The sequence below is a fragment of the Musca vetustissima genome, unplaced genomic scaffold (genome assembly GCF_032173495.1).
Source record: "Musca vetustissima isolate MV318-11 ecotype Yass unplaced genomic scaffold, APGP_CSIRO_Mvet_v1 utg120849, whole genome shotgun sequence".
Lineage (NCBI taxonomy): Eukaryota > Metazoa > Arthropoda > Insecta > Diptera > Muscidae > Musca > Musca vetustissima.
The window spans coordinates 73,104-83,945 of NW_026887873.1; the positions used below are offsets into that span (position 1 = coordinate 73,104).

General features: G+C 35.0%; 2 protein-coding genes across 2 annotated transcripts; both read left to right on the top strand.

Moving 5' to 3' along the window:
• Window positions 1-3,733: 3,733 nt before the first annotated feature.
• Window positions 3,734-7,600, top strand: LOC133335671 (uncharacterized). The gene is made up of 2 exons (XM_061543981.1): window positions 3,734-4,728; window positions 7,504-7,600. The coding sequence occupies exons 1-2, from the start codon at window positions 3,734-3,736 to the stop codon at window positions 7,598-7,600; spliced, it is 1,092 nt and encodes a 363-aa protein (XP_061399965.1).
• On the top strand, window positions 7,500-9,417 carry LOC133335672 (pleckstrin homology domain-containing family G member 4B-like). Its single transcript, XM_061543982.1, has 6 exons — window positions 7,500-7,596; window positions 7,662-7,965; window positions 8,333-8,419; window positions 8,487-8,591; window positions 8,693-8,836; window positions 8,899-9,417. The coding sequence occupies exons 2-6, from the start codon at window positions 7,690-7,692 to the stop codon at window positions 9,409-9,411; spliced, it is 1,125 nt and encodes a 374-aa protein (XP_061399966.1). The 5' UTR covers window positions 7,500-7,596; window positions 7,662-7,689; the 3' UTR covers window positions 9,412-9,417.
• Window positions 9,418-10,842: the final 1,425 nt, after the last annotated feature.

The window sequence follows — 10,842 nt, forward strand, 5'->3', positions numbered from 1 at the left end:
AAATAAATTAAATTAATTAATTCGTACCTAATATAAAAATAAACAACAACGACAATTTCAATATTTTGAAATAAATATTCAAATATTTTTAACAGAATTCGTCATGTGAAACTGTGATGTCAATATTTCTATAAATAAATGTAAAATGTCAAAACAAATATGCATTTCAAATAATAAAAAATAAATAAACAAACAAAATTTGAAAATAATAACAAAACTGTTTAGTGTGTGTTTTGAAATAAAAGAAAACTAAACAATAATAGTATATTTTTGTTTTATAAGTTTTTTTTTATAAAAGGCAAGTGTGTGCTTTTTTTCATAAAACGAAACAGAATTTTTTGTGTGTGTAATATTGTGTGTTATTGTAAACGGATATATGAGGAAATGTCAGATACTACTATCTTGAATATGTTTCCGGTTGGGAATTGTAGTGAATTTTTAATAAAAAAAAAAATACTATAAAAATATAAAAAAAATAATAAATAAATAAAAATAAACAAAACTTATTAACGAGAATACTGATTACAATAATATTGAAATTATTTATGAAGAAGTGAATTTGAATCATTCGTTTGGAAGATGTGGTTAAAATCTTAAATTAAATATATATTAAAAATTATTTTTTTGAAGGACTATTAAATAGCCCTTTTATGTTCCGAAAAATAATAAAAGTGAAATTTAAAGACACTGTGAATTTTCTAAAAAATATTTTTTGAAGGAATTAAAAAAACATTGAAATTATCTATGGCTTAAAAAAAACTACAGAAAAGGGAAAATATAAATTATTTGTTAATAAATTTGGATAAAATCTTTACAAATAAAATGTTCGTTAATCTGGGCCTATCCGAACTTTTTATAAAATTTCAAATACTCACTGAGTAGGAACTTCAAAATACCGAAAATAATCTGGGGTCTAAAATAAATCTATATAAAAATAAAAAAATATTAAAGAAGAAGTTATTTTTATTAAATAGGAACCCGGTAATAAAATGCGTAAAATATTAGGTTTGGGAAAAAGAAATTCATAATTTTTTCGGCAGATGGCTGTACCGATAGATTTCTCGTAAAGTGTCGATCAAACAATTTCAAATTATAGCTCGTTGGAAGGGTGACATTTCGCAGGAAAAAAATATTTTGCTGTTTTTCCTTTGGTGCATTCAGTCGTGAGTTACAGGATGTTTGGCACCAAGCGATTATCATCTTTTTCATGCATTGCAAAATGTCTTTAATGATAAAAATTGGTATCTAGGAAGGATTGGGAAAATCGACTACTATAGCATTTTGCAAATGGAGAACAGGACTTCTATGAGAAGTTACCTTTAAAATGGCAACAAATCATAGAACACAACAGTGCATATTTGGCCCAAATCGGATATTCCGAAGCATGTTGAATAAAGTCCTATAGTTCATATATAAATAAAGGGTTTATTTTTCCCCAAACTTATATATTCACAATACCGAAAATAAGGCGAAACCTTTATATGGGGCTACGTTAAAATGTGGACATATATCAACATGTTCTCTTACGATATTTTTCATCCTCCAAAAACACAGAATATCAAATAACAGAATGTGAACAACAATAACAATCAATGTCAAGAACTTAATATGGTTCAATTTTCTGCTCAGATGCGGAATGCAATATTACAAATGCCGAACATGATCTGGGACCTATTTATGCGGTCTATGTAAACCTACGGCAAGACATGTCATAAAAATTCTGCATAGATGATATTCATTTTCCAGAAACCAGAATGTTAAATTACATCCACTTCGGTGGGGAAATGTGGAAAATACTTTCAAAATATTGGAAATGGGTCGGGACTTTTATATGGGTGTAAAACATGATATTGAACATTTTTGGTGAAGAAGTTATTAATCCTCCAAGAATCCGGAATGGCAAATTAAACGGAAAGGAACGGAAATATACATATCTTCAAAAAATTTCAGTTTTAACTTTACTCAAAACTATATCAAGCATTTAATTTGGACCATTTTTGTGGGATTACAACATGGAGTACGAACATTTAGTGGTTTACTTACTTAGCAGGTAGAATATTTCTTCCATGAGCCGAACTTGAAACAAATTTCCTGTCGCGTCGATCTTGTACATTTTGTTATGTCGCCCTCAACTTGATTTTCCCCTCGAATTCGTGACTTTCCCTTCTGCATGAACCATCAGAAGGCTCGCTTTTATATGCCTTTTAAGCGGGGGAATTTTCGGTGAATTTTTCTCTCAAACACTTTAAGAGCTTCCTCATATGGTTGCTCAGTACCCATGCTTCTGATCATTACACCAGCACGGGTAGTATTAGCGTCTTGTAGAGTGTGAGTTGGTCAGGCGGGAGGTGACCTTGTTTCTAAACTGTTTACTTAGACCATAGTATCATCTATTGGCCAACACTATTCTTCTCCGCATATCAAAACTGATGTCATAAGTTTTATTTATGGCGGTACCGACAAAAAATATGAAATCTTTGACTACCTCGAAGTTTTCAAGTTCCATGGTTGGTCCGAGTATACTGGACGTCTTGCAAGTTGATACCGTCAGCTTGGTCTTCTCGCCATTTACTGCCAGATCCACTTTGGTAGACTCCTTCTCAATTTGTTTAAAGGTGGCTGTTACCGCTCTCAATGTTTGACCCATTATGTCGATGTAATCTGCGTAGGCGAGTAACATTTGTTGTTTGGTGTACAGGGTGACATTTCTGTTCATCTTTGCCTCTCGTAAGATCTTTTCCAGAAGAATGTTAAAAAGGTCACACGAGAGGCTGCCACCTTGTCTGATCCTTCGTTCGCTATTGGAAAACTACGAGAGTTCCTTTCCGACTTTAACCGCTGACTATGTGCCAGTTAAAGTTATCCTGCATAGCCGTATTAATTTCGAAGGAATGCTGAACGCAGACATAAACACCTCAGAACGAATAGGGCTGTAGAATGCGGCTTTATAGTCGGCGAATAGGTGGAATGTTTCGATGTGTTTTTTGTGGGTCTTTTCCAGGATTTGGCGCAGAGTAAAAATCTGGTCAATGGTGTATTTGGCAGGACTGACATGGCTATAAACACCTCAGAACAAATAGGGCTGTCGAACGCGGCTTTATAGTCGAAGAATATGTGGAATGTGTCGATGTGTTTTTCCTGGGTCTTTTGCACGATATGGCGCAGATTGAAAATCAATGGTCAATGGTGGATATGCCAGGCCTGAAGCCGCATACCTTGACAATGTTGTGTCTGCCCTATATACTATAGCTTATCTATATGTTCCTTAGCATGTGGCTAACCCATACCATCTATATTTTGTTTACATATACTACACTTGTGATAAATGCGGCTTTGTTATATTTAATCCCGTTTGAATTTTCCTCTACTTCGTTTCTGAATCACGTGACGGCGACTGATTCCCTCGGTATAAAATTAGTCAGCGAATGCAATAAAACAAAAATATATTGTCTTTGTCTGGAGATGTTTGTTTTAGAAATAGTTAACCTTAAAACAGATGTAAACAAATACTTTCATTGTTTTGTAAAATATTTTATATGCCAACAATTTTAGTTATACAAACATTACTCAGAACATGATAGAAGCTTATGGGCAATGGACTTTGTAACTCTAGATTATTAATAGCATAAATATTTTAACTAATTTCCATTATTTTCTATCTCTTTACAGCTCAAACAAAGGCCAGCACATACTTCAAGGCTTCCCCTCATTGATAGATATACTAATTAACACCATGTCTGATATTGATAGTCCTCGTCTGTTTCGCCGTGAACGAAATTTAAGTAATCGCAATTTTAATAAACGCGGTTCAAATCACAGACGCCAGAGTACCGAAAGCCACTCTTCCATAGAACCCCGTATGCTACATGAAATCAATATTGATGACAACAGTGTAACCGATAATATCTCACAACCTGCTACCCCCTCAATTGCCAGTAACAGCACAACCACAAGTTCCAGTTCTTCTCTGAATATAACATATTCTGTTAATTCAGATACATCGGAGAGTGCAATTAACCACCGACCCACAAAACCAATAAGAAAGTTACGCTCATATGAATTTAGCACAAGTCAAGATGGACTGATAAGTAATAACTCGCCACCGGTTAATACCCCCACAGAAGATCCAAACAGCGATGAAAATCAGTCATCAGCCGTCAATACACCCGCTACACCAGATCCTGCCTGGTTGGGTGTACAACAGAAACGTATTATTTTTGAAAAATTCCATGCCAGCGATAATTTGAAAACATCAAAATTTACATCGAAATCTACACAGTCACTGCTTTCAAGTGAACGATCACAGCCGGTATGGCATAAGGTATCATCGCCCACATTGACTTCATCATCCATCTCATCGAATTCCGGATCATATTACGTGGCGCCACCGGGACGGGTGTTAGTCATGAATTTGGAGGCCACAAATAAACACAATGCCAATCGTCATTCCTCATTTCATCAGAGTATCGATGAAGAACACACGGAGGATGAAGTTGATGCCATTGAAGATGAGGTAGCTGATGTTGAATGTACAGAAAATCATAAGGGACTTCCAGAAGAAAATGTCGAACCAGTAGTTGAGACTACAAATACAACGTTATTAGCACCAATGCTAACACATTCAAAAAGTCATGAACCCACAGCGAAGGATGAAGGTTCTAAACAGGAGAATACTTCAAATCAGAGTGTGGAAGCCGTGGTTAAAACGAAATCCAAAGATTTTCCAAGGTAAGTTAAAACTTAAAATAATGACAGTGACTACGGGCGGGCCCATTTTTTTTAAATCTGTGCGAAATTTTAGAAAGTATGTATGTTTATGATTTGAAAAAATCAAATACCGAATTAAAAATGCTCGGGTTAAAAACAGGGTTACGAACTTCAACATTAAGCGAGATCTTTGTATACTGGGAATGTTTCTATGAGGTGTTTATTCAAAACATCATAAATAGGTCCGAATTTTTAAGTAGTGTCTAGTTTATGATTTCAAAAAATCAAATACCGAATTACAAATGTTCCGTTTAGAAAACTGGGTTAGGAACATCGACATTAAGCGGGACCTTTGTATACTGGAAATGTTTCTATTCGCCCTTCAATTTTTTCTTTAGGGAAATCAGGATTAAATTTTTGTTTGTGAAAAGATCGCTATGAGGTTCCAAAACCTATTTTGTTTCAATACCTTGGCGCCCTAGACCCATAAATTATTTGACTATTTTATTCAAGTCGTTTACAGGTTGGGATTAGTTTATGATTTTATTGATAGATCGTTAAATATTTTGTTGTTAACATAGATAATGGTTGGTAAATCCCCATTTCGGAAATTCTAAAAAAAATATTAGATAAGGGTTTTGTGTTTACTGTCATATGGTAAAATACACACAAACACAAGTGTATTTTTGCAAATATAAAAATACTTCCCCGTTTCGATTTTTTTTGTTATTGAATTTTATGAATCACGACATTCAATGCCTATCTATCTTGGTGTAAGAGAGATATGATAAGAATAGAAATATTGGTTTGTAAATAGAAAAAAATCTTCAAAGTTAAAAAAAAATTCAATGGAAAACAATTGAAAAATTGGCTCCTAAATTGTATAGTTCTTAAGAATTTGGGAGTAGTTTCAATTCGATGAACTTTGAAAATTTTTAATTAAAGTTTTGATGTCCAAAAGTGAAGCCATTATAACATTTGGGAATCATTCTTCTATTTAATAACCGGGTAGTTCCTTTTTACACCGAAAATTTTCCAGATACTTACTTATTTGTTATAGCACGGCTGTTCCATAAGCCGAGCTTAGAAAATATTTCCAAGCGCGTCGGTCTTGTGCACAAATCCACCAATTTGGAAGACCACGTTCCAAAATGTTGTTTTCTTTCCATCTAATTCGTGGCCTTCGCCTTCTACGGGAACCATCAGTAGGCTCGCTTTTATATGCCTTTTGAGCTGGGGCATTATCATTCATTCGCACAACATGGCCTAGCCACCGTAGTCGCTGCAGCTCAATACGATTGGTAAAATATCTGGTCTTCATTCTGACTCCTGTACATCTCGATTTGCTCACGCTCACGTTTTTCTTGTTCTTGATTCGTTTTCTGAAAATACGTTTCTCCTCTCTCCTTTTCTCCCGATAATTCACCATCGCACTACGTGTTGCTGCTGTCTACAGGGTTGCCCTGTACGCTGCGTTTTTCACATCGGTAGCATTACGACACTCCTGATCGCACCATGGGTTTCTTGATGGTGGTTTTTGGTACCCAAGTGTTGCTTTTGCTGCAGTTTGTGTTGCTTTTGTTATTATGGATACAAGAAGTGCTTGCGTCAACCAGGTGGGTAAGTTGAGTGGAGTATACTTCACCTATCTGTTGTGTTTGCAGTTTTTCGACGTCGAGTTTCCGTATTGGGTTAGATCGCGCCTTTGCTGCTACATTAAGACGAGTGCGAACCTTGGTGGTCCGATTCGATATCCCTCCTCGGATCGATCGAACGGGATGAATGCCTTCCGCCTATCACAACATGATCAATTTGATTTCTCGTTGTTTGATCAGGGGAAATCCAGGTGACCTTGTGTATATCGAGATGCTTGAACCTGGCGCTGCTAATGTTTTTTTACCATGTTTTTTGCCGTTGTCGGATGTTTCTTCATGGAGGCTGAATTTTCCGACGGTGGGGCCAAAAATAATTTCCCTTCCGATTTTTGCATTAAAATCTCCTAGCAGAATTTTAATGTCATGGCCAGGGCAGCGGTCATATACTGTTTCTAGGCGCTCGTAATATATGTCATCTTTGTCTTCGGTCGGAGCATGGGCGCAAATGAGACTGATGTAGAAGAACTTCGCTTTTATACGAATTATAGCAATTCGTTCATCTACTGGAGTGAACCTGTTAACCACAAATCCGCAGCCAAATTCATGTTTCTTTTCATGGCAGTGCGTAATCGTCTGATTTAGGTATGCCTATTTCCTGTAAGGCAATAATATCGGTTTTGTATTTCTTTAGTACTTCCGCCAAAGCGAAAACTGCGCCTGTTCTGTACAAGGTGCGAACATTCCAAATGCAGATTCGCAGATCGTGGTCCTTATACGTTTGCGGGGGTCGTCAACATTAGGGGAGGTCAGTGTCCACAATTGAGATGAAAGAGGGACCAAGCTAAGCCTGGACCTCGCAATGTTAAAGCCAATCAGAGCCGTTAAAATATCTACATTATAATGAGGTTCGGACGTGAAGGTAGAGTTGTATCTTTCCGGAATGAACTACTTCAAAGATATTATTCCCCAAAGGGCAATAGGCTCGGTTCTATCGTTTATTCTGTTCCCTTGTTATAGTATTTAATGTTTGTTCTCGATCATCTAGTTCCTTTGATTCAATCGTTCATCTAGATCTTTTTATGAATGACCTTTTGCGAAGCGAATTAAAACATATCAACCAGATTCATGAACAGGACTTATCAATTCTAGGCTTTCCTTGTCATACGAATCAAATTTCATAATTTCACCTTCCTTTTTCCAGAAACTATCGATCGCGACCCTTAACTGAAATTGGTGGCTCACAAACGGTTCGTCTGCGTGGTGAGAAATATACTTCATTGCGCCAGGTTATATGGTGAGTAATTCATCTGGTATACAATCATAAATAAATAACAAATCTTTCCCTATCTCCTCTTGCAGTGATCCCGAAGATGAGGAACAAATTGAAATGCGAGATAAGGGTTACGGTTGCATTCAACCAATACTCGATGAGCTGATAAAGACCGAAGAAACCTATGTGGAAAATCTATGGACAGGCATTAACAATTATGGCAATATGTTTGAACGTAAAGATTTGCCAATGGGTTTGCGAGGTAAAAAATATGTTCTATTCGGTAATGTTGAACAATTAGCCGAATTTCATCGTGATGAATTCCTGCCAATGTTACATCGTAATAAACACGACTTGAAGAGATTATTTGATGAATTTCAACATTATATTGAGGTAAGTGATTTTTCGGGTTCAGATATAGATATAGCTCCCATATGAAATGTAGTCCGATTTCATGGAAATGCCACAGGAAAGGCTCTACGTCAGTCTAAGCGACACGAAATTTTAGGCAACCTACCAACTTGAGACAAAAATTACATAGTTTTATTGAAACCCTTCAAATTTAAATTAAGCTACCATAATTTTTTCGGCCGTCTGTTGGATTGAAGCAAAATTTGGGATAGCCTGCGTTGAATTTGTTCCAAATCGATTGAGAATTCGATGTAGTTCCCATATAAATTTACGTCTGACTACTAAGATTTTTTTACTTTTAATGATCCTTACATATATTAATAATTTATCTCTTTTTTACATATTTTAGCAACATTGTTTTTATGGTTATGTCTTGTATACAATGAACAAACAACGTTCCTTGAAATTATGTGATACTTATAAGAATTATTTTAAGGTAAGTGATCCCAATGATTCCTATCCAAGTTTCGGAAACTAAAAATCTCTGTTTTTCATTTTTATAGCTTATCCAAACGGAATTGGATGATAAATTGGGCATTAATAGTTTTCTAGTACAACCAATTCAAAGAATGGCCCGATATCCTCTACTGCTGACACAATTTATAACGGTAAGTTTTTACCAATAAACTAATGGTCTGCTTCCAATACGATGGAATAAAAAGGAATAAGAAATTAACCCAATCAAATATTAATAATTTTCCCTTTTCAGACCCTCTTCAAAAATCGTGATTATGTCATGAAGCCAGTTATTGAATCTTGTTGCCGCTTGGAGAAACGATTAAGAACCCTGCTGACAACCACAAATGAATCGGAGGTCATAAATGATATTGTCTGCTTGAGTGAAACACATGAGGTTAGAATCGATTTTTTAACTACTTTCAGAATAAAATTGTAATAAATATTTTTTCCTTACAGTTCAATACCTTCTATCAGGGTAAATTCCGCAAAGTCAGCGAATTCAATATTGCCGATCACACACTAAAGCGAACGTATCGTGGCAAAGTGTTCATTTTCGATAAATGTATTATCTATACGGAAATAAAGGGTAAACAGTTGATATTCCATGGCCGCTATCCATGCGAACATATTGGTATTACGGCGAAAACTAAACAATTTACCCTCTACTATGAACATCGTAAGAAGCAGGAATGTGATTTTATAGCTGATGCTGCACTCGTCGAACAATGGTTAGATTTAATTCGTGAAATGATTAGCTCCTATGCTGAGGAGGAGCGTAAGAAATTTAAAGAAATGCGTGCTTTGGATCATGGTGAAGATCATATGCATCCGAAACCGGCAAATTTGTCACTATTCCGTGATTCGAATCGTTTTAGCACCGATAGTGGTATTGGTAATATGTGGATATTGCCAAAACCGGAAAGTGATGAAAGTTCTTCAAGTCGTGCCACATGGTATGCAACAACGTAGGTGTTTTCAAGAATACCAATTGTGATTCCTGGTGAATCGCCGCGCTCAATAAAATAAAGACATTTTCTTTTTTATAAAATTAAAATAATAGCCATTATTATTTGTTAAGTATTTGTAACTATTTGTTATACAATATATATTTTTTAATATTCATTTTGCTTTTTGAGTATTTTAGTTTTAAGACCTAACTATCTATGTGAATATATTGTTATTATATTATTTAATGTATGTCACAAATTAGTAGAAAAAAAAAAACAAAACAACAAAATGCCAAATATTCCACTTTATAAGAATACTAAGGAAAACAACGATATCTATTTAATATACATAATAAGGAAAACTAAAATTAAAAAAAATAAATAATAATAAAAAAAATAAAAATAATAAAGAAGATACATCTGTGATGGGTGTATATAAACTAATTTGAACAAAGATGCGCTAATTTATTGAAAAACCAGTAAGGAAAGTAGTAAAGTCGGACTGGGCCGTCTATATGATACCCTTCACCACTTTGGGTACATATTTATCCGAAACGACGTCGCCTTTTTGAAGGAATTTGGACATGAAATTGAACGAACTTAAATATGTGATTTTTATGTCTTTCTGGAACCTATGCTGAATCTCGTTTTATTTGGGCAAGTTTAGAGTCGTTTGCGCACAGTGGGACAGATTTGTGTAAATCGATTTAAAGCTAACTTGACACACGATATTCGGTATGCTGCACAATTTGTTGCTATTTGTTGTGGGTATTCGTTGTTTTTGTTTATTTAATGTCAATACTTGTTGTGGAAAATTCTTTTGGTTTCTTTTCAATATTTTTATATCTCATTTGCGTTGACAGGAAATGGAAGAAGAAATTATGATTTATACAAATTATAGAAGATGTACACATCATTCCAGACTTAATTTAATACGCTATGCCAAAATTCGTGCAAATCGAATGATTTTCAGAGACCTAAAATCGGACGAAACTATATATAGAAGCTATATCTAAATCTAAACCGATTTTCACGAAACTTAGCACACATCATTCTAGACTTAATTTAGTACGCTATACCAAAATTCATGCCAATCAAATGATTAGCAGGGACTTTGTGCACCATTTACCTAAAATCGGGCAAAACTATATATGGAAGTTATATCTAAATCTAGACCGATTTTTACAAAACTAAGCACACATCATTCTAGACATAATTCAATATGCTATACCAAATTTCGTGCATATCGAAAGATATTTAGGGACTTTGGCGCACCATTTACCTTAAATCGGACGAAAGTGTATATGGGAGCTTTATCTAAATCTGACCCGATTTTCTCCAAACTTGATACACGTTATTCTAGACTCAATTCAGTACACTATGCCAAATTTCGTACAAATCGGAAGAAATATAGGGACATTTGTTCACCATTTACATTAAATCGGACAAATAT